At 41.0% G+C, this 25228-nt stretch overlaps 1 protein-coding gene across 27 annotated transcripts in view; it reads left to right on the forward strand.

Annotated features, from left to right (window-relative positions):
• LOC115193575 (calcium-activated potassium channel subunit alpha-1) overlaps nt 1-25228 on the forward strand; it is a 381356-nt gene that overhangs the window by 272922 nt on the left and 83206 nt on the right. For 22 of the 27 annotated variants that reach the window (XM_029752332.1, XM_029752334.1, XM_029752331.1 and 19 more), the window contains exons 6-14: nt 3151-3226; nt 4566-4641; nt 6071-6241; nt 10283-10374; nt 19001-19111; nt 19331-19436; nt 21310-21392; nt 21472-21541; nt 21720-21875. In XM_029752332.1, the coding sequence (XP_029608192.1) occupies nt 3151-3226; nt 4566-4641; nt 6071-6241; nt 10283-10374; nt 19001-19111; nt 19331-19436; nt 21310-21392; nt 21472-21541; nt 21720-21875 (941 nt within the window). Of the gene's footprint in view, nt 1-3150; nt 3227-4565; nt 4642-6070; nt 6242-10282; nt 10375-10467; nt 10560-19000; nt 19112-19330; nt 19437-21309; nt 21393-21471; nt 21542-21719; nt 21876-25228 lie in introns of all 27 variants that reach the window. The other 5 variants (XM_029752344.1, XM_029752346.1, XM_029752348.1 and 2 more) reach the window with 1 other exon arrangement.

Raw genomic sequence — 25228 nt, forward strand, 5'->3', positions numbered from 1 at the left:
TTAGTTTGTTGGAAAATCATGTTTGTAGCATCTGGGTCGTGGGTTTGATTCCCGCATGGGCCAGGTATACTAAATGTTTGTGGTAGCTGTAAATTGTCTCACTAAGACTTGTGTTTACAGAATGTATCTGTTTACACCATGAATGAAACTTTAAACAGATCTAAAAACACAAAGAGATTAGACTTCATGTAATCTTGCATACCCAAAACTAAAATCTTGTGTTAATTGCGTCAGACGCTCGATTACTTTCTGGGGGTAGATGTATGAAAAAAATATACTAACCAGACTTGAGAAGTCTCCACCCCCTAAACAGACGTTTCAGTCCAGTGTGTGGGTCAAATCTCCCCTTCTAATATTCGGAGGACGCGAACCCTTGTAAAATCGTAATTTGTCCAAATGGTCAGATGCTACAACACCATGTTACGTATGTACAGTGTGTCCATGAGAGATTAGACTTCAAGGAAATGTTTCAAAGTTAATCTGGTCAACATCGGCCTGCCCTTCTCTGTTAACCTAAGTCACTACTGGTGTAAATTTCTCCATCAACCCATTCACACACACACCACACACACACCACACACACACACACAGTGAATCAGAGCATGGAAATATATTGGTGTTATGTAAACTGATATTGAGGCAGGTGTTGCATTGTTTCTTTAATCTCTGGGTGAGCTCATTTTGGAATCCGACAGATACACATGTAGGGCACAAACTCGCCCCCCCCTTCCTTTCGCCCTCAGAACAGCCTCAATTCATCGAGGAATGGACTCTACAAGGTGTCGAAAGCTTTCCACAGGGATGCTGGCCCATTTTGACTCCAATGCTTCCCACAGTTGTCAACTTGGCTGGATGGCCTTTAAGTGGTGGACCATTCCTGATACACACGGGAAACTGTTGAGTGTAAAAAACTCAGCTGCGTTGCAGTTCTTGACTCAAACCAGTGCGCCTGGCACCTATTACCATACCCTTTCAAAGGTACTTAAATGTTTTGTATTGCACATTGACCCTCTGAATGGCACATGTACACAATCCATGTCTTAATTGTCTCAAGGCTTAAAAATCCTTCTTTAACCTGTCTCCTCCCCTTCATCTACACTGATTGAAGTGGATTTAACAAGTGACATCTATAAGGGATCATATATTTCACCTGGATTCACCTGGTCAGTCTAGCATGGAAAGATCAGGTGTTCCTAATATAGCCACCTTAGAGGCTACAAATCACAAAGTATATCTACTGTACACTACCGTTCAAAAGTTTGGGGTCGCTTAGAAATGTCCAATAAAATTGATCAGAAATACAGTGTAGACATTGTTAATGTTGTAAATGACTATTGTAGTTGGAAACAGCAGATTTGTTTATGGAATATCTACATAGGCGTACAGAGGGCCATTATCAGCAACCATCACTCCTGTGTTCCAATGGCACGTTGTGTTTGCTAATCCAAGTTTATCATTTTAAAAGGTTAAATGATCATTAGAAAACCCTTTTGTAATTATGTTTGCACAGCTGAAAACTGTTGATCTGATAAAAGAAGCAATAAAACTGGCCTTCTTTGACTAGTTGAGTATCTGGAGCATCAGCTTTTGTGGGTTCGATTACAGGCTCAAAATGGCCAGAAACAAAGACCTTTCTTCTGAAACTCGTCAGTCTATTCTTGTTCTGAGAAATGAAGGCTATTCCATGTGAGAAATTGCCAAGAAACTGAAGATCTCGTACAACGCTGTGTACTACTCCCTTCACAGAACAGCGCAAACTGGCTCTAACCAGAATAGAAAGAGTGGGAGGCCCCGGTGCACAACTTAGCAAGAGGACAAGTACATTAGAGTGTCTAGTTTGAGAAACAGATGCCTCACAAGTCCTCAACTAGCAGATTCATTAAATAGTACCCGCAAAACACCAGTCTCAACGTCAACAGTGAAGAGGCGACTCCGGGATGCTGGCCTTCTAAGAAAAAGCCATATCTCAGACTGGCCAATAAAAAGAAAAGATTAAGATGGGCAAAAGAACACAGACACTGGACAGAGGAACTCTGCTTAGAATGCCAGTATCCCGGAGTCGTCTCTTCACTGTTGACGTTCTTTGTTTCTGGCCATTTTGAGCATGTAATCAAAACCACAAATGCTGATGCTCCAGATACTCAACTAGTCAAAGAAGGACAGTTTTATTGCTTCTTTAATCAGAACAACAGTTTTCAGCTGTGCTAACATAATTGCAAAAGGTTTTTCTAATGATTAATTAGCCTTTTAAAATGATACATTTGGATTAGCTAACACAACGTGCCATTGGAACACAGGAGTGATGGTTGCTGATAATAGGCCTCTGTACGCCTGTGTAGATATTCCATTAAAAATCTGCAGTTTCCAGCTACAATAGTCATTTACAACATTAACAATGTCTACACTGTATTTCTGATCAATTTGATGTTATTTTAATTAACAAAAAAAATTGCTTTTCTTTCAAAAACAAGGACATTTCTAAGTGACCCCACACTTTTGAACGGTAGTTAGTGTATGTATATATGAAGAATACAGTACTGTATGTTTGATTAACGTACAGATGTGGGATCTTCATTTGAGCCAGTTTGCTACAGCAAGATTAAAATTAATGGACATTTTTTGTAGGGGTTGATACATTTTTCATTAGGGCAAATGAAGTCTGACATTTTAAATTGGAAATTACAAACTTTACTTTTTAAACCTTGGATACACTCAAAGTTTGCATTTCCTGCTGTGCAGGCAAATTCCGGGCAATGCCCACACGAGATTTCTTACTAAATATTTTGGTGATATATTGGCAATCTTTTGACTAACATGGACTTTCTCAGGTGTTTTTGTTCTGTCCGGTATTGTCATATCGTTTTTATGGTCAGCTCTTGTGTGATGTTGGATGTGCATAAAACACCATCGTTTTATATTTTGTATGATGATTAACATTCATTAATATCTTTTTCTCTCTGTCTCTCTCTCTGTCTCTCTCTCTCTCACTCTCTCTCTCTCTCTCTCTCTCTCTCTCTCGCTCTCTCTCTCTGTCTCTCTCTCTCTCTCTCTCTCTCTCTCTGTCTCTCTCTCTCTGTCTCTCTCTCTCTGTCTCTCTCTCTCTCTGTCTCTCTCTCTCTCTCTCTCTCTCTCTCTCTCTCTCTCTCTCAGGTTTAAGATTCCTGAGAGCCTTGAGATTGATACAGTTCTCTGAAATTTTACAGTTCTTGAATATCTTAAAAACAAGGTAAGTATTAGAGCTTTCATTGGACTACCGCCACCACTCCAGCATGGTAGCACCACACCAACTATCTCCAGAGTCCATCTGACATAGAAGCTCGGCTCAGGTTTGCTCTTTGTCTAGGCACCAGGGTGACACTTTATTTTACAGTCCTGTTCCAGACTTAGATATTTCAACTTAAGTGGTAACAACTTCAAAGCATGCAGGGAAAGGGGGATTCCTCATCACTTTTACAAATGATTTCATTCAAGCAACTAAAACAAATTTTACATGTACATTTTTGTCATTTAGCAGACATTCTTATCTAGAGCGACTTGCAGTAGTGAGTGCATTTTGTGCTTTTTCATACTGGTCCACCATGGGAATCGAACCCACAACCATAGTGTTGCAAGCGCCATGCTGTCCCAACTGAGCCACATGGGACACATTGTATAGTAGCTCCAATGAATCTCACTCATGTCTTCTGAAATTGTTATGTAATAACTATGTATTTTAACTTTCGTTTTCCCATGTAGTGGCTGGGTAAATAGCAGGACTGTCCAGTAAAGTGTCACTGAGGTTTTCTCTAGATGACTGTTTGGCCCAGCGTGCCTCTTCTCTCCCTTCTGGACTGTTGACACTGTAAACACAGAGTCGTTGAGTAATGTACAGTAATCCTCTCTTTCTGTGGTTCAGCACTAACGTAGGTAAAGGAGAGATAGGTAGAGAGGGAGGGAGGGAGAGAGATAAAAAGTGAAAGAGAGAGTGTATGATGAATGTAGACAGATCCTGAACTAAAGCATGACACGTTCCCTATTACAGCAGGGCAAGAACAGACACTGCGGTAGCTGTTGACTATATGTAGGAAAAACAACACAAGATGATGGGTAGAGTGCTGGCAACAGCATTCCAAGCTGTTATGACATAATGTGCCTTAGCAGTTCAATAGAGTAATCCCTTTCAGCTTAATTCATTTTATGTTTGTTTGGGTGCATTTTTGTTTTTGACCTGATCCCACCCCCTAGAGACCCACAGTCCCATTCATTTCCTGGCATAGAGAAAGAGAACCGAATAGCACGTCTTTAAAAAAAATGATTTATTATAATACTTAGACATTTTCTTTTGTATCTTACTGGCATACAGTGCCAGACATAAAGACAGAACTTGACGTAATGATAAAATAATGACAGGAGCAGAGAGTACATGTACAGGACAGTACTGTACTTTACAACCTAAACCAGGTGTTTTCTAGCCTCACCACCTCAGACCCAGTAGATGAACCTCTCCCATTACATTATTCTCTTTCTGTCACCCTTACCTGGTCTGGATCTCTTTGAGAGATGTTTATGGTTCTTATTCTACCCAGCAATTCCATCAAGCTGGTGAACCTGTGTTCCATCTTCATAAGCACATGGCTAACAGCTGCCGGATTCATACATTTGGTAAGTGGCCGGGCGGGGGGGCTGGGCTACAGGGGGAGTAAGGGAGGTGAGAACTCCTAATGCTTGGTCCGAAAACAACCTCTAGCCCCTCCCTTCCCCCTGGATGTGTGGCAGATCTGGAGTGCTGAAAGGTCCCAGACCAACCCCTTCCCCCTACCCCCTGGGCACTCCTGTAAGTTTGAAACGATCGGATAGGTATGTAAGCAATACGGAACTAATTGTATACAGTTGTGTGCACTAAAAAGTTAGATTGTATATTTTTTAAACCCTGCACTGCTCTACAGGTGTTTTTGTGTCAAACTATCGCTGGGATACCCTAGAGCACCGTGTTGCACACCCATTGTGGCAATAGTTCTGCCAGTACCAAAATACAACATTTTCTGTGCCCGCAACTATATGGAAATTCCCAGCCTATCTGAAGGCAAGGTGAAGCAGCAATTTACCATATTGCTTAAACCTATCCGATCTTCTCAGATCCACAGCAGGGCCTAGGGGGTAGGGGCCAGGGCTTGATTTGGGAATCAGCATGTTAGTTAAAAAGGCTAGGTGGGCGCCGTCTTCGTGTAGCCCCCACCCACCCAGTTCAGATGTGCTGCCACCCGAGTGGAGGGGGCTAGGGATTGCCTTCGGACCGGCCAATAGAGGGTGTTTCCATGTGATGATGAAGAGTTAGGGGCGCTTTAATCAATCAGTAGAACTACAGATCAATGTCTGTCCTTTATATCAGTAGAACTACAGATCAATGTCTGTCCTTTATATCAGTAGAACTACAGATCAATGTCCGGCCTTTTTATCAGTAAAACTACTGATCATTTAATCAAATCTGACCTTTTTTCACTTTTTCTGTTATTTCTTACAAACAGCTGGCTCAAGTTATCAGTACATTTATATCAATGGCTCAACCAACAGTGCAGTAACACACCAACCAATACAGCATTAGAACATGCAGGTGGATACCGCTAACCTCCTGACACTAGATGGCAGCATTAGATCAATATTAAGGTTCCAGAAATCCTGCTTATCAGATTAGAATGGAAGCACATCAGTTCACCAGGGCCAGATTCAATCAAACTTGTATTGAGAAGGTTGTATGCAGGGCCTTTGTTTGCAAACTGCTGCCCTAAGTGTCAGAACCATGTCGTGTTCAGTTCAGTCGTTCCGAACTGGAGGCACTAACCAGTGGAGGAGGTACTCGGTAGTGTTACAGCATCCTCAACCACGCAGGAAATGTATTCATCCGTGGGAAGACATGTTTGTTGGCTACTGTGTATACTCTGCAATGCTGGTTTGATTGACTCTTAAGACCATGTTGGTGGTAGGATGAACCTTTAGAACCTGCTTCAGAGGTTGTGATCAAAATTCTTCCAACGTTTTTGCTTCTGACTGACATTCTACCCTGTTCAAATCTCCTTCCCGCTCCCGTTTCTAGGTGGAAAACTCAGGGGATCCTTGGGAAAACTTCCAAAATTCCCAGTCACTTTCCTATTGGGAATGTGTCTACTTGCTCATGGTCACTATGTCAACAGTGGGCTACGGGGACGTCTATGCAAAAACCACCCTGGGACGTCTGTTCATGGTCTTCTTCATCCTCGGGGGTTTGGTAAAACAACATTTTTCTCTCCCCTCCTCCCCCTTGCCCCCCTCCCCCCCACCCTCAACCTGCCTGTCTCCATTTTCACACGATATAACTGTTAAACCAGACAGCAAAATCAGTAAACGATACTTTAGACTTCAATGTCTTACTCAACATTATTACCTGTAAAGTATTTTGAAATGTAGCTTTATGATAGTTTAGCAATGTATACATAGTACTGTTAAGCTTACAGTGAGGGAAAAAAGTATTTGATCCCCTGCTGATTTTGTACGTTTGCCCACTGACAAATAAATGATCAGTCTATCATTTTAATGGTAGATTTATTTGAACAGTGAGAGACAGAATAACAACAACAAAATCCAGAAAAACGCATGTAAAAAATGTCATAAATTGATTTGCATTTTAATGAGGGAAATAAGTATTTGACCCCCTCTCAATCAGAAAGATTTCTGGCTCCCAGGTGTCTTTATACAGGTAACGAGCTGAGATTAGGAGCACACTCTTAAAGGGACTTAGTACTTGGTTGCAAAACCCTTGTTTGCAATCACAGAGGTCAGACGTTTCTTGTAGTTGGCCACCAGGTTTGCACACATCTCAGGAGGGATTTTGTCCCAGTCCTCTTTGCAGATCTTCTTCAAGTCATTAAGGTTTCGAAGCTGACATTTGGCAACTTGAACCTTCAGCTCCCTCCACAGATTTTCTATGGGATTAAGGTCTGGAGACTGGCTAGGCCACTCCAGGACCTTAATGTGCTTGTTCTTGAGCCACTCCTTTGTTGCCTTGGCCGTGTGTTTTGGGTCATTGTCATGCTGGAATACCCATCCACAACCCATTTCCAATGCCCTGGCTGAGGGGAGGTTCTCACCCAAGATTTGATGGTACATGGCCCCGTCCATCGTCCCTTTGATGTGGTGAAGTTGACCTGTCCCCTTAGCAGAAAAACACCCCCAAAGCATGTTTCCACCTCCATGTTTGACGGTGGAGATGGTGTTCTTGGGGTCATAGGCATCATTCCTCCTCCTCCAAACACGGCGAGTTGAGTTGATGCCAAAGAGCTCCATTTTGGTCTCATCTGACCACAACACTTTCACCCAGTTGTCCTCTGAATCATTCAGATGTTCATTGGCAAACTTCAGACGGGCATGTATATATGTTCTTTCTTGAGCAGGGGGACCTTGCGGGCGCTGCAGGATTTCAGTCCTTCACGGCGTAGTGTGTTACCAATTGTTTTCTTGGTGACTATGGTCCCAGGTGCCTTGAGATCATTGACAAGATCCTCCCGTGTAGTTCTGGGCTGATTCCTCACCGTTATCATGATCATTGCAACTCCACGAGTTGAGATCTTGCATGGAGCCCCAGGCCGAGGGAGATTGACAGTTCTTTTGTGTTTCTTCCATTTGCGAATAATCGCACCAACTGTTGTCACCTTCTCACCAAGCTGCTTGGCGATGGTCTTGTAGCCCATTCCAGCCTTGTGTAGGTCTACAATCTTGTCCCTGACATCCTTGGAGAGCTCTTTGGTCTTGGCAATGGTGGAGAGTTTGGAATCTGATTGATTGATTGCTTCTGTGGACAGGTGTCTTTTATACAGGTAACAAACTGAGATTAGGAGCACTCCCTTTAAGAGTGTGCTCCTAATCTCAGCTAGTTACCTGTATAAAGACACCTGGGAGCCAGAAATCTTTCTGATTGAGAGGGGGTCAAATACTTATTTCCCTCATTAATATGCAAATCATTTTCTAACATTTTTGACATGCGTTTTTCTGGATTTTTTTGTTGTTATTCTGTCTCTCACTGTTCAAATAAACCTACCATTAAAATTATAGACTGATCATTTCTTTGTCAGTGGGCAAACGTACAAAATCAGCAGGGGATCAAATACTTTTTTCCCTCACTGTACCTATTTAGATATGTACAGTGTACCTACCTGCTTACACTACTATCAATGTTATTTGTCTGTATCAGGGTACTGTAGTTTTTCCCCTTGTCCCCCTTCCTATAGCGTGTGGGTTGTATTGGTCTGAAGAGTAGTTATAAGATAATGTACTACACCTGCAACCTGATAATGTTGTTGTTGCCGTTCTTCTTATTAAAGCAATCTCAGGACTACTCCCTTCCTCTCGTGTCCCTCCCCACTATTCCAACAAACACAGTGGCAGGAAGACCAGGCCTAGGCCAGCCTGAGTGTTACCATAGCGACTGCAGCTCTTTTTCACCCCTGACGTTTAACCACAGTCACACCAACACCCCCTAGAGGAAAAGGGGCTCACTGCAGCTAAACCGATGTCCGTTAGTTTGGACTATTAGCCTATAACGCCATCCATCTCATATGATCAGGTAGATGATGACCCCCCCCTCCAGCTGTTAGAGAGTGTGCCATGTGGTTGTCATAGAGATGTAATAAAATAAAGGAAGTGTGTTACTATGTCTAAAGGCCATTCAGGGTTAGCAGCAGCAGGTCTGCTTCTATACAGTTAGCAAACAGCTCAACAATGAATGGATAGATAAATGGTTAGCAAACAGCTCAACAATTAATGGATAGCTAAACGGTTAGCAAACAGCTCAACAGTTAGTGGATAGCTCAGCTGTTAGCAAACAGCTCAACAATTAATGGATAGCTAAACGGTTAGCAAACAGCTCAACAGTTAGTGGATAGCTCAACTGTTAGCAAACAGCTCAACAGTTTGTGGGTATCTATACAGTTAGCGAACGGCTCAAAGGTTTGAATAGCTATACAGTTAGCGAACGGCTCAAAGGTTTGAATAGATATACAGTTAGCGAATAGCTCAAAGGTTTGAATAGCTATACAGTTAGCAAACAGCTCAACAATTAATGGATAGCTAAATGGTTAGCAAACAGCTCAACAGTTAGTGGATAGCTCAGCTGTTAGCAAACAGCTCAACAATTAATGGATAGCTAAACGGTTAGCAAACAGCTCAACAGTTAGTGGATAGCTCAACTGTTAGCAAACAGCTCAACAGTTAGTGGATAGCTCAACTGTTAGCAAACAGCTCAACAGTTAGTGGATAGCTCAACTGTTAGCAAACAGCTCTATACATTTAGCGAACGGCTCAAAGGTCTGAATAGATATACAGTTAGCGAATAGCTCAAAGGTTTGAACAGCTATACAGTTAGCGAACGGCTCACAGGTTTGAATAGCTATACAGTTAGCAAACGGCCCACAGGTTTGAATAGCTATACAGTTAGCAAACAGCTCAAAGGTTTGAATAGATATACAGTTAGCGAACGGCTCAAAGGTTTGTGAATAGCTAAATAGTTAGCAAACCGCTCAACGTTTTGCAAATAGCTTAACAGTTAGATAGTGGGTAGCTAAATGGCTAGCAAAGCGCTAAACAGTCATCAAAAAAAACTAAACAGTGCTAGCATGATATTGACATTGACATAGGCAGGAAAAGAGAAGTACTGTACTTCAGGACAACAAGCTGCAACACTTTGCCAAATGCATCCAGCTCATTCCCACTGCCCTCCAAATGAGTCTTAATGTGTTTTGCAGCTGTGGACCATCAGGCCGGCCTGCTAAAATCAACCTGCCACATCATTGGTGTTTGTTGGACAAAACATGGCACATAGGTTTTTTTCCCACCTCTCTTTGCCACTTCCAGATATTTTGGATGCTATTTCAGATCGACCATTGTTGGTCGGCTGTGGCGATATTTACACTTTTTATTTTTTCTTCCCAAAACCCATGACCCTTAAAAACTGGGGTTTTCTTAATACAAATATTTTCTTTTGATTTTACAACAAAATTATTTTTTAAAACATTGATTGGGCAAGACATCTCTTAGTTTGTTCTCTTCTTTAAAGTGTCAATGCTGAGTGAGAACTACAAGAGAAACTTCTGGACACTAACATCCCCCCAGTTTTTCAGCATTTGCACATTTATTTGATATCTGATATCCTAAGAAGTATTTTTGTCACCCAGAACTCTGTTTGGATTTAAGCGCCCGCTAGACGGCTTCCCCTCCACCCCCTCTATGGCCTAGTGTCTTCTTTAGTCTCTTCTTGTGTCTCCTATCTTCTCCTTAGGCCATGTTTGCCAGCTACGTCCCTGAAATCATAGAGTTAATAGGAAACCGCAAGAAATATGGTGGTTCCTATAGTGCGGTTAATGGGAGAAAGTAAGTATTTTCCGGAAGGTTCTGCTGTCTTTCCTTGTACGCGGTAGAACCCTTTCTGCATGCCCTTTTCTTTTTTCTGTTTCATGCATGTAGGCCATGTTTGCTCGCTACGTGCCAGAAATTGCTGCTCTCATCCTTAATCGGAAGAAATACGGAGGGAGTTATAACTCAACACGAGGCAGAAAGTAAGTCCAAATCCAGACAAGGTGTGTTTGTGTGACTCGAGTGCGCCCCCCTCAGGTTTAGAATGGTATGGGGGGTTGATTCTCCAAATTACCATTACTGTAGTCACACTGCGTGACTGGAGACCTTGGCCATAAGGACACATGTCCATGTCACTTTACTCTCTATTTTTCTCTAAATTTTCTCTCTTTCTCTCCCTGTCTCACTCTCTCCCTGTCTCGCTTATCTAATCTCTCTCTCTCTATGTCTGTCCCTCACTCAGTGCTCACCTGAAGTCCATCCTTGTGCTTTTGTTTTTTATTTTTTACTTTGAAACATCCTATGTGCTGCATCTTAATTAATTTAAACTAGAGCTTTCATGACTACATTGTAGACATATGCTATTAATATGTGTTGTCCTACTTCTTAATTCTGAAACCGTCCAATGACATTCCTCCAATTGTGCTCTCATTATAAGGACGAATCAGGATCATGATGATACATCATTGTAAAATAACTAGTCATGAAACCCCTACTATCTGCTGTAAAAAAGTACACGTTTCTGCTTCACAAGAAAATAGAAAAAAATATAATCCTCAACTGCATTATTATTGGTGGTCTTTTAGAAGCATCATCAATCTCAATGACATTACAGGATATTCTTTTAGAAGCATCATCAATCTCAATGACATTACAGGATATTATTTTAGAAGCATCATCAATCTCAATGACATTACAGGATATTCTTTTAGAAGCATCATCAATCTCAATGACATTACAGGATATTCTTTTAGAAGCATCATCAATCTCAATGACATTACAGGATATTCTTTTAGAAGCATCATCAATCGCAATGACATTACAGGATATTCTTTCAGAAGCATCATCAATCTCAATGACATTACAGGATATTATTTTAGAAGCATCATCAATCTCAATGACATTACAGGATATTCTTTTAGAAGCATCATCAATCTCAATGACATTACAGGATATTCTTTTAGAAGCATCATCAATCTCAATGACATTACAGGATATTCTTTTAGAAGCATCATCAATCTCAATGACATTACAGGATATTCTTTTAGAAGCATCATCAATCTCAATGACATTACAGGATATTATTTTCTTGCTTTCATTTTGCTTGAGTTACTCCGCATGAGACATGCTTTTTATTTGTATTTATTTGCATAATTTATCTGCATGAACTCTGACCTGAACTCCCCTCCGTTGGCTTTTTCACGTTTCATGGTTCCCATGGCAAACTGTACAAAAAGCTAAACTTCCTGTCTTGTCACCGCCAGCCGCATCACCTCTGCTCGACATGACTCTGGCCCTGATCTTCAGTCAGCTCCTACACCCTGAATGCTGGATGCCTCGCTCTCATTGGAGGCTCGCGATTGCTCTTGGCTTGCTTTGCCCGCTTGGTTTTTTGGTGTCCCGTCGTTTGGTTTGTGTGGCCGTAGTTGTGTTGGCCAGAGGTTGTGGTGTGTGTGTGTGTGTGTGTGTATTGTGGCTGAATCCCTGGTTCTGTGGCTCAATCTTCACTGGCTCAACAGCTCATCACAGCACATGGACTAACTAGCCTCATAGTTAGACACAGACTAACCTCACTGCTCCTCATAGTTTAGCTCAGCAGGATAGAGAGACTTCCTGCATCTCTTTCTCTCTTTATCTCTCTCTTTCTCTATTTCACCTTCATTATATTTTCTATCTTACCATTTCCCTTCTGTCTTTCTTTTTCTCCCTCTTTCTCTACATTCTCCCCCTTCATCTCTCTCTCTCTCTCTCTCTCTCTCTCTCTCTCTCTCTCACCCACCCCCTTCCTCTCTGCATGGTCACGCAGGGCTGTCAGTGACCCATACATACTGACATTCCACAGTAGAGAGAGAGCTATTAGAAACCAGTCTTTGTTTGAAGCTGTTTCCACGTTAGTGAGACACGATTGATGATATGTTATTTTTGTCTGGCGCCCTGCGTCTCCATTCACTGACGGGGTAATGAGAGAAGGGTTTGTCAAAACTGCCGACTCCCCCTCGTTCCACCTCTCCCTCACTCCCCCTTTCACACACACTCCCTCTTTCCCCCTTTCACCATTTCTTGCCCTCTCTCTCTCTGTCCCTCCCCTTTTCCTCTCTCCTTCTCTATTTTTCTCTTTCTCCCCCTCTGCTTCTCCTTCTCTCTGGCTTTAATGTACATGTATACATGTGGTAGTAATCAGGCCCTCACTTCAGCCAGCCAATCACAGAGGCATCAGGATCTGTGTGTTATTATGTTAAATACTGTATGCATGTGTTCATATTGTATATGTATACTATAGATCATGACACATATACAAACACATTTGTCATAATGGTTTCCTCTCGAGAGTACACATTTTGACGAAGGAAAAAGCTAAAGCTGCACTCACGGCCTTGTGGTTCTCATTAGGGCTCTGTGATTTTCATAACGGCTCTGTGGTTTCCGTTAGTCCCCACTGAAACAGAGGGGCTGGTGTGGAAACTGGCCTAAACCCTGGCTGAACCCTGCAGTACTCTGAATGTGTTCTATGAGGGCCTGTGAGGGCTAGCAGCCTGCGATGTGGAGACCTGGAGACTCTCATCCCTGTCACACATATTATATAATATGTACAGCAGGCTCCCTCTAGTGTGCATTAGAAATTGAATGCACATGTATTAACATATATAAATAGTCCAATTAATGTGACACTGAACATGTCGTTACCTTCATGAATAACATTACAGTATATATGCTCTCCAGTATTCAGGTTAGATAGCGTCAAAATATATCTTGTTTCTGTGGCAAATTGTGTTTTTTATGCAACACCACGTTCCATTAGTCCACTGTTGAGTGGAAAACACCAAAAATATGGTGTTTTGTTGCCTTTCCTTCTGCGTCTTACAGTATCAGCCTAAGGATCAGAGTGATAGCAATGGTGTGACCTCTGCTGGTGTTTGAGCTGTCTTTGCTGTGGTGAAGTATTTCATGTGTTCCTGATGATATAGTTTGCTATGTTGATATCCTGCATGGTCTGTAATGGACGTTCTCACACTTCCCTTGTGCATTTTGGTGTGATGCTGTGTACCTTTTATTGTAGCGCTTGGTATTTGTGTGTAATATTTTCTCATTTATGTTCTTGTGCCACCGTGATTGTACACCCAACTTTAGTTTTTTAAGTGTGATGTTTCATTGAGGAGTCCAGGGTTGAATACGATTAAAGGAAGTTATATTTTTTCCGTTTGGCCAGTAACCGAACGGTTGCTGGTTTGAATAACAGAGCTGTCAAGGGGAAAAATCTTGAGCAAGACACTTAACCCTAATTTGCTCATGGGGCTTACTTCTATGGCTGACCCTGTAAAACAACACAATTCACTTCGCCTATCTGGTGTATGACAATTTAAAAAAGCATCTAATTGTTGAATCATGTATCCTAACCACTCCTTTAAATATGTAGCCAAATATCTTCCTTGGCTTGGATACTGTGGTGTGGTCTCGAATGCTAGCCCTGGCACACCAATAGGGGTAATCATCAGTGGTCTGTCCGTCCTTTAATGAAGTCAACTGAATCGTTTATACTCCCAACAATTGTTCCGCTTAAATCTGTCAAGCTCCACAGATAACTAATATATTCATGGAGAAGAAATGTCTGAGATGAGCTGTGTGTGTGCCCACGCCCGTATGTGTGGGTGTTCTCTTAACGCAACGGCACAAAAAAGCCAGACACTCTATTCTGCCTCTGAAGATGACTTCTGGACATTGGGAGTAGGAAAACATGACTGATGTTTTTGTCTCCCTGAATGAAACACATCATCTTCTGCCAACTGCTGCAGGCTCCTCACTAAGACCTCTGCTCATCATCTGATATCACCAGACAGAGCTCACAGCCTCATTCCATCACTGGATAGCCAGGCCATGGCCCACCATGTAAATATCACTGCTCTTTTAAATGCTTAAAGGGACGATGGGCAGATCTGTAAAGATCATTATATTATGCTCAATGGCTACCATGCTGTGTGTTTTCATCATGTTATGTCCACCAGATTGTCTACTCTCTGACCTTTGTCCACCGCAGTATGCTCCTTAATGTGCTTCAATGGCACTTGGTCACAATCATCTGGACTGGACTTCATCACCAACTGATCCAGACTTATTTACCATTCATATTCACACTCCTGAGAATTCACTCACACTCTGTTACAGTTGAGTCCTCCATATACAACGGGAGTTAATGTATGATCTAATGGTCTCATCTTCTCCCAGTATGAGAACATGGGCTTGGATCAGAGTGTGGTAGAACCAGGAGTTGTAACTGGTTGGAACAGAACCAAAATTTATTGAGGAACAGAATCAGAACCAAGAACAAAAGTGATCTATACTGTTCCGGAACAGAACCATTATTTTAAAATGAATGGGAACCAGTTAATAACGTTATTATACATTCCGGGGCATGCAAAGCTCCCACTATATCACTCAAAAACGTATTCCAGTGTCTGCCTGCCAGCTGAAAATCTTTGTGAGTGTGTGTTCATGTGTAGGATACTGGCCCTCCCGATACAAAGCATTGGCTACTGTAGTCTACTGACATTAGAAGCGTGATTCAGAAATTAAGGAGAGAGATTTTTAATTAGAGAAGAATGGGTTATCTTTTTCAATGCTAGTTAAGGATACTATAGTAATCACATTTCACATTGGATTTATGAACTACAAAAAGGTAAGATGTGTTTTTATTTAAATTCTGGTGCCGATCTGCACACACAAGCTTGTTATTCAATAAATTGGATGCAGTCTATCACAGTGCCATCCGTTTTGTCACCAAAGCCCCACTGCGACCTGTACGCTCTCGTTGGCTGGCCCTCGCTTCATACTCGTCGCCAAACCCACTGGCTCCAGGTCATCTACAAGACCCTGCTAGGTAAAGTCCCCCCTTATCTCAGCTCGCTGGTCACCATAGCAGCACCCACCTATAGTACGCGCTCCAGCATGTATATCTCTCTGGTCACCCCCAAAGCCAATTCCTCCTTCGGCCGCCTCTCCTTCCAGTTCTCTGCTGCCAATGACTGGAACGAACTACAAAAATCTCTAAAACTGGAAACACTTATCTCCCTCACTAGCTTTAAGCACCAGCTGTCAAAGCAGCTCACAGATTACTGCACCTGTACATAGCCCATCTATAATATAGCCCAAACAACTACCTCTTCCCCTACTGTATTTATTTATTTATTTATTATGCTCCTTTGCACCCCATTATTTCTATTTCTACTTTGCACTTTCTTCCACTGCAAATCTACCATTCCAGTGTTTTACTTGCTATATTGTATTTACCTTGCCACCATGGCCTTTTTTGCCTTTACCTCCTTTATCTCACCTCATTTGCTCACTTTGTATATAGACTTATTTTTCTACTATATTATTGACTGTATGTTTGTTTTACTCCATGTGTAACTCTGTGTTGTTGTATGTGTCAAACTGCTTTGCTTTATCTTGGCCAGGTCGCAATTGTAAATGAGAACTTGTTCTCAACTTGCCTACCTGGTTAAATAAAGGTGAAATATTTTTTTTAATAAAAAATCTAGCTAGCTCTGTTCCAACATTAAGCCAACTCCCGGAAGTTCAAAGTTCCTTCATAGAAGCCGCTCCTCTGTAGGTAGAATTCTGTGGGCCTAATTCAGATAATACTCTTCAAGCCAAGCGTCCTCCTCCAACCTCTCTCGCTCTCTCCCCACCCACAAAATTTCAGTTGCAACTCACATCCAATGCATGTAAACAGCTACAGCTTGCTCGCTCCAGCAAGCTGCTCTATCCACTGTGATTGGTGAAGTAATTGTTTTTTTTTATACAAAAAAAGATTTTAGAGGTTTAAAAAGGAACAGAAAGGAACAATGTAAACCGTTACTGTTTTTGGGTTCGAACCGGTTCAGAACTTTATTTTGCTGTTCGGAACAGTGGAACTGAACAAACAAAAGAATGGTTCCAATCTCTGGTTAGAACAGATTGAGTTAGGTCTTGTAAAGTGAACAGACCAAACTACAGCTCTTCAGTGAGTCAGACTGTCTGTGTATTTGGTTACTAACTGCTCCACATCTCTTTAGCTTGCGTATAGAGCCATAGCCATTACACAGATTGTCTTACAGGTCTTTGTAGGGCAATTAGGGTAGCTCACCCGTCTCTGTGTCCAATGTAATCCCCTGGATGACTAGAGGATGGAGTCAACGAGAGTATGTTTGGGTTTCTCTTTATTTGCGGTTTGCCTTCGAATGCTGGCTTGATGACGTTGAGTTAGTTTTGCCTACAAGTACATATGACACCGTTGGCAAAGATGAATGGTTAAAACTGTCTTTAATCATCTGGATTAGTTTAATTATGTAGTGTTTCAACCTAGTACTTTAGCTGGGTCGTTCCACGAAAAGAGGGCTTTTTTGTCCCTTTGATATTTTTAGTTTAAATTGGGCACCAATATAGAATTTTAAAAGCCTTTTCTATTCAGTGAAGTGCCCTTTAATATAGACCACGTTGAGAATTCAAGAAATCAGATTTGTAATATGAATAAAGACTTGCTAAAGTGCCAAAATTCTGCATTTTGACTTGTCCCTCTATGCACCCTCTGTGACTTCGAGGACGATTTTAGCCCGCTTCACCCCAACATTTATCAAAGTTTTCACCATCATTGTAAAGCCATAGTTATTTTGTTGATATGACAGTCATTTCTGAAAATTATTATTTATTATTATTATTAACAGCCATAAATTATTATTAATTTATTTAATGTGATTTAATTTTAATGAAAAAAATAGCTGTCCCTCAAGGTCAACCCTGTTAAGTGAACTGAACTCGTTTTAATACAGTGAAACTATTCATTTTTAAATATATATTTTTTAAAGAAATATTGAACATGTAATAAACAAATCATAGTGTAAAAGCACTTGAGCTGGTTCTACTGTTTTGTGGTGGAAAACGACCCTGTTACCCCATAGATAGGCAGGCTAGACGTGTTAAAACATATATATTGTGAAACTTGCATTCAATTGCCCCTCCCTGTTTCACAAAACAAGCTTCCATTCCCCTTGTCACACAGGGATTTATGGTTGATTTAAGAGGAAATGTTCAACCCTGTTATGGTCAACCCTGTTACTTTACTTGGCACTTAACAGGCACTTACTATAGTCATTTTCTATTACCTATTGAGATGGGATAACACATGTTTTATTAAGTTGAACATGTGCTCTTAATGACAGAATGTAAAAATTTGGTGAAATCAAAAGTTTTAATTCACCAAGTTACACATCTCAAAAGGCACCGAATTGGTGGAACGACTCCGCTCTGAAAGCTTTGGGAAACCCACCCCTGGGCAGCTTGCATGTATCTCTGCTTTGAGCTGGACAACAGAAATAAAATCATTTTTTGAGTCACCTGAACAGGCTTGATAGGGGCTCCCGAGTGGCACAGCGGTCTAAAGTACTGTATCTCAGTGCTAGAGGCGTCACTTCAGACACCCTGGTTAGAATCCAAGCTGTATCACAACCGAGTCCCATAGTGCGGCGCACAATTGGCCCAGCATCGTCCGGGTTTGGTGATGTAGGCCGTCATTGTAAAGAAGAATTTGTTCTTAACTGACTTGCCTAGTTAAATAAAGGTTAAATAAAATAATATATATGATACAGAGAATAGGAGCAGCATCTCTGTCCCAACTGACTCAAATCTCTTCCGGTGTGAGTGCAGCTCCTTTGAGTGTTACTGTGAAACCCTCTCTATCTGAGATCTTCTCTCTCTGGAGTGAATCATCACCATCTGACCCTGAAGCCCAGAGTGGAACCATGGAACAAACAAGGTCACAAACCCAGCAATCCCCTATCTGTCCCGAATCTATCCTCCTCCTCAATTCAGCAGTGCTCTCTGTCTAACATAGAACTCAACTCCACTGAAACACAGTATCCTGCCATCCACACGTGAACAAGTCCTGTTTAGAGGTCCTGTCAGCCCCAGACCCAGAAATCACTTTAGAAGGCTTTTAGTAATGCCTTGTATGAACACGTGCGCGTATTGATGTACATGTCTTTGTCAACATGTATTCGGCTCTCACAGGTTCGGTTTGGCACAAGAGGACGGTTTCCTTATTGAGAACTGATGACAATTAAAACCAGAAAGTGTACTGTGTGATTATATTTGAGGTCACTTTAAAGTGGTTCAAAGCTCAGGGTTTTCATTTCACATGCCATGTCAGATTTACCCCCCCTAAAAAAAATTACAAATAAAATAAAATACAGTGTTCACTTTTGTGGGGATTGCTTTTACTGAAGAAAAAAAAACACTAAAAGTCATGGCTAGTTTTCAAAAGACACAAAATCGTTTTTTATTGGGAATTAGAGTTGTGAGTGCTTTGAATGATGTTTGTTCTTTTTGAGGCGTGCCAGTGTTGGTTGTGATTTATGTTGCCTCGCTCAAATGGATTTCTCCCCCCCTTCTCCAGGCACATTGTGGTTTGTGGTCATATTACGCTCGAAAGTGTCTCCAACTTCCTCAAAGACTTCCTACACAAGGACAGGGATGATGTCAATGTAGAAATTGTTTTTCTCCATAAGTAAGTGAATGTTTTCACTACCTCACTTTGAACCATTACGCAGCGTAATTAAACACAAAATAATGTCAACATAAAGCATAGGAAATTGTTCTTTCTCTCATGAGTAAACTTCAAATCGCAACTTGTATTTGTGTCCTAACTCTGCCTCCCCCCGCTCTCCTCTCTCTCTCTGCCCTCTCTCTCTGTTTGTTTTTCTCCCCCCTCTGTGTGCCCCTGTAGTATTTCCCCTAATCTTGAGCTGGAAGCCTTGTTTAAACGCCACTTTACCCAGGTAGAGTTCTACCAGGGATCTGTTCTCAACCCTCACGATCTGGCCAGAGTCAAGGTACTGTACTAGCATGTACTGCTGTTATGCATCATATTCCACTATAATGTAGTTACAGGGTGAAAGGCTATGCATGAAAAACACAACAAGAAAAAAGGCCAATACTCCTCATACCACCTTGTAAGAGTGACAACGTTTCGATCCAAGTTGGATCTTTGCTTTGACCTGAGGAAGGTCTATCTGGGGTTGAAATGTTGTGATATTTGACCTGAGGAAGGTCAATCTGGGGTTGAAATGTTGTGATATTTGACCTGAGGAAGGTCAAGCTGGGGTTGAAATGTTGTGATATTTGACCTGAGGAAGGTCAAGCTGGGGTTGAAATGTTGTAATATTTGACCTGAGGAAGGTCAAGCTGGGGTTGAAACGTTGTGATGTTTGACCTGAGGAAGGTCAAGCTGGGGTTGAAACGTTGTGATGTTTGACCTGAAGAAGGTCAATCTGGGGTTGAATCTAGGGCTGTTACGAGTCATGAAGGCAGTCAAATTCCACATGACGTTTAGTCACGGTAACTAGGCTTCTCCAAGTTCTGATGCTGCTGCTGGTCATTAGTAGCCACCAAACTTGCTAACTGCCTGGTACTCAGAGCTCTATTGTGCGTCTAATCACTCTGACATCATTGCAAATATAATTGAAAATCTAATCAAACACTTCATGAGAGCCCATGAGCTCATGTTGCACAACATTTCTATAGGTTATGCAATTGTGAGAGAAAACAGAGTGATGGCCGTTAATAAAAAGAGGAGGAACCCATCAGCTTTCTGTAGGCTGGGCTACTATATTTATTACTAAATGTTCCTAATATTAAGCAAATTGTTTTACCTTTACAACAGGAGTATAGCCTACCTGGCTGGCATGACAATAAACCACGGGGAAAAGCGTCCTCCATTCGCTATTTAAGTGCATAGATGACATGTATTTTTTCCTGCTGCCCCTGTTTTGATACAGGTGCATGATAATGGTCCATTCTAAATTAAAACTAATATCACACATATATTATTTAATATATGTAAAGACAAGATTAAATCAAGAATAGTCTGATGGGTGACAATATTAGCCTGTCACTTGTGAATTCTATATTATCACTTGTGAATGATGCCCAGCATAAGAAACAAAGCCTTTTTTTGCTACTTGTTCGAATCATAGTCGCACACCTCATGTAGCCTAGCCCATAGGCGTATATGTTTTAATAAGGCTTGTATCATAACTAAAGTGGCCAAATAACTTTTTTAATTAAGCACATTTAATCCACTATACAAGGGGTGTACAGCCTAACTGGCATACATAAGCAGTACGTGAGTTTCAAGTTTGGGGAAGATCATTTTCACCATAAAAATGCACCTTTATAATAAAAGCATTACATGCATAATTGCTTTTCTGGTCAATTTTAATAATGGTGTTTTCCACTAATGGAACATCCGCGATTATAGACTTCTACCATGTACGCATTGCTGCGCTTACAATGTGAAGAAATAGCCTAATAGTTGATTAACATTTTAAGCTGAATGTTCTGATCTGTTGCGTCAGCTACATTACATAAAAATGTTTTATTATTTGACCTGAGGAAGATCAATCTGGAGTTCAAACGTTGTAATATTTGACCTGAGGAAGATCAATCTGGGGTTGAAACGTTGTAATATTTGACCTGAGGAAGGTCAATCTGGGGTTGAAACGTTGTAATATTTGACCTGAGGAAGATCAATCTGGAGTTGAAACGTTGTAATATTTGACTTGAGGAAGATCAATCTGGAGTTGAAACGTTGTAATATTTGACCTGAGGAAGATCAATCTGGGGTTGAAACGTTGTGATGTTTGAAGGTGAGAGGGTTTCTGGTGTGTATTCTCTATCTGTAATCCGTCATCGTTCCCTGTATAGATTGAGTCAGCAGACGCCTGTCTGATTCTGGCTAATAAGTACTGTCCAGATCCCGATGCTGAAGACGCCTCCAACATCATGAGGTAATAATGATGATGATGATGAAAATCTGGAGAAAGGACTGTGTATACAGTATATGTTAAAAATGTTTTGAATTTGTAGGGTCATCTCTATCAAGAACTATTCCCCCAAGATACGAATTATCACTCAGATGTTACAATACCATAACAAGGTAGGGTCAGCACGTCACTCCTACTCTAACTGCAATGATGCTCATAATAATAACCATGGTTCAAACACGTGTGTGTGTGTGTGTGTGTGTGTGCGTGCGTGTGTGTGTGTGTGTGTGTGTGTGTGTGTGTGTGTGTGTGTGCGTGCGTGCGTGCGTGTGTGTGTGTGTGTGTGTGTAGGCTCACCTGCTCAACATTCCTAGCTGGAACTGGAAGGAGGGGGATGATGCTATCTGTCTAGCAGAGCTGAAGGCTGGCTTCATAGCTCAGAGCTGTCTGGCCCAGGGCCTCTCCACCATGCTGGCCAACCTCTTCTCCATGAGGTCCTTCATCGAGGTAACATTGACACAACATTAACACAAGCTTTACACAATGATCTCTTTCACAGAGATAACCTTAGCACATCCTTTTAATAACACTGTTCTCTTTGAGTTAACGTTGACACAATGTCAGTAGGGTAACTAACATTACCACAACCTTTTCTCAATGTGTTCTTTCATTGAGGAAACGTTGAAACAATCTCTTCTCGATACATTTATCAAGGTAACATTCCTTCAGCAGGACTATTAAACAGGTTACTTTCCCATTACTTATTATGGGATAGATATGTGATTCCACAGGAGTACTGAGCTCCGGTCTGCTGAGTGAAACATCTCTGAGGGAGTCTTTTCAGTCAGAATTGTCTTTCAATCAGTCTGGTTTATCCTATGTATCTGTAGGATTCTTGGCACTTCGCTTTGAAAGAGCTGGTCTTCATGTCATAACGCTGATGGAGGAATTTATAATGGGTGGGCTGACGAGGTCTGGATGGAGAAGAGACATCTGCTGGCCATATTCCCATCCTGAAAACATAGAGTAAGACATATAAATAGATGGATAGATGGAACATTGACGCCAAACCATAGTAGGTTATCTAAGCTGTGAATGAAAAGGCATTGACCTCGTTATAGAGGGATTTAAAACGTTGAGCCAGGCTCTCATCATCTGTGACATCTGCAAAGCTTTCAGGAAACTCATCCGTCAACGTCCATGGCAGCTCAATGGATATAATGTAGCCTGTCTACACAAGTCTAGAACATCCGACAAAGAAGGGAGGAATCACTGCTCATGAGAAGAAGAAAGTGAGACACAGTATTATTACTCCTCCCATTATTTGGTGAGTTGTGAAGCGATAGAGCCCTAGTCAGAACTAATCCTAGGTCAAGTCTGGTGAGGCACCTTGTACCTGATATACTGGGACCAAGTCAGCAGGCCCCTTCCTTTCACTGTCGTTTTTCAACAAAAAAATGTAATTCAAACCATACGTTGTTTTATAGCAGAATGAATACACATGGAATAGTTTATACAAATCTTTGGCAACTGAAAGTCAATGTGAAAATGAATGACCAAAGAACATGAAATGATTATGAAACTGTAGTAAATTATATTAGGATCCATTTTGAATGGCCTAATTCAAATAGTTGTTCTGATTCTGTCAGCATGTCCTAGAGAGACCTCCATGAACATATGAATATTGAGACAGAATGCTATAAACAGAATGCTATAAACAGAATGCTATGCTATAAACAGAATGCTATAAACAGAATGCTATGCTATAAACAGAATGCTATAAACAGAATGCTATAAACAGAATGCTATGCTATAAACAGAATGCTATAAACAGAATGCTATGCTATAAACAGAATGCTATAAACAGAATGCTATGCTATAAACAGAATGCTATAAACAGAATGCTATAAACAGAATGCTATGCTATAAACAGAATGCTATAAACAGAATGCTATAAACAGAATGCTATGCTATAAACAGAATGCTATAAACAGAATGCTATGCTATAAACAGAATGCTATAAACAGAATGCTATAAACAGAATGCTATAAACAGAATTATATAAACAGAATTCTATAAACAGAATGCTATAAACAGAATGCTATGCTATAAACAGAATTCTATAAACAGAATGCTATAAACAGAATGCTATAAACAGAATTCTATAAAGAGAATGCTATAAACAGAATGCTATGCTATAAACAGAATGCTATAAACAGAATTCTATAAACAGAATTCTATAAACAGAATACTATAAACAGAATACTATAAACAGAATGCTATAAACCAGGTTTTTTAAAAAACTGGACCCAAATTAGAAATTGTGTGTTTTTCTGGGACCAAGCTTATGAAAACATGTTTATACTTAAATATCGGTACATTTCATTGCCCTTATGCCCATTAACAAATGCAATATAGACAAATAACAATTAAATGAAATACCCATATAAATAGCTATTCATGTTTATTTTTCCCCATTAAAAACACTCTTATATATCTGTCCTGGTTGGAACTGTTGTTGTTAAAGTCCAATAAATAATTTGTATTCTGAACTGGAATAAACTGATTGATCACATCATACAGATGTAGTCCAGAAAACACACACACATACAGTCCTAATGAGAGGTGTGTGACTGGTTGAAGTTTTCAACAAGCAGGTCAATTCTGGGCTCAGTTTTTGACAGTTGAGAACCCTGACTCGCACAGGTATGTGGTGCCAAACTGGATCAGAACATCTTCTCCTTTCTCACTGAGTTTCTCAGCTTCAAAAAGCATATTGCATCAATCAGTGTATTCCAGTTCCGAATGAAAATGGTTGCTTGTATTTTAACAGTAAACAGTTTTTTTCCATGTTCATCGGTACTGTTACTTAGGGTTGCACTATCAGTAGCTAGATCGCTTGCTTTGGCTAACGTTAACTATTGGCTGTATACAAGGGGATTGTTTGAAAGAGAAATTCACATCAACTGCTATGAGAGATGGTACAAGTTACTCCCTTATTGCTGCTTATCATCACCTGTTATAAAATGACAAAAATGCCTTGCTAGTTGACTTACTGTCGGAGCACGGTTTCCTGGAGCATTCTACCCTGTTCTGAAAGAACTCCTTGGGTTTACCGTGATGTTGTGGATGTTTGGTCAGGACCTGTCGTTTTCATTTGTTTGTTTTGAGACTCATTACTAAGCACTTCCCTGCACAAAACACATTGTGGGATCTCCTCGTTATTTCTCAAAGCTTGTATTAAACCAAGCGAGAGAAACTCATTGCTGTATTTGCGTTTCATGACAATTGAACTCAGTCAGAACTTGAGGCTAGCTTGAGTCCATTCGATGACCCCAGTGAGTGATGGCGAGTGGGAATTACAAGCCAGTGGCTGACAGAGCATCATCTGCTGCTGAACAACAGCAGTGCAGCGTGTGGGTCACATAGTGATCTTCAAGAAAACTCCCGAAAAAGATCCGGTTAACCTTGAATACACGGGCATCTTCCACCCACTCACGCAGCTGCCAATCTGAGCAGAGACTCAGCTGCTAAGCAGAGCGCGCTGAACAGAGAGTGCAGTTACACTTGGACAAAATCAATTCCAGTAATTAATGAAATCATTATAAATGTACTCCACTATGGGTCGCTACCCATACTTTAAAAAGGCTGCTATAAACAGAATGTTATAAACAGAATGCTTATAGTGCATGTTGGGTTGCACTTGAGGACATATTATTGTAGGCCTCTTAACGAGGTGAAGAGATGTGTCTGACAGCCGTTTTTCAGCACAGCTCTTACTAGGTCATTACAGAGGGTGCGTACCAAATGGCACCCTATTGCCTACTAGTGCATTACTTTTGACCATGGCCCGTAGCGCT

The sequence above is a fragment of the Salmo trutta genome, chromosome 5, assembly GCF_901001165.1.
Source record: "Salmo trutta chromosome 5, fSalTru1.1, whole genome shotgun sequence".
Taxonomy (NCBI): domain Eukaryota; kingdom Metazoa; phylum Chordata; class Actinopteri; order Salmoniformes; family Salmonidae; genus Salmo; species Salmo trutta.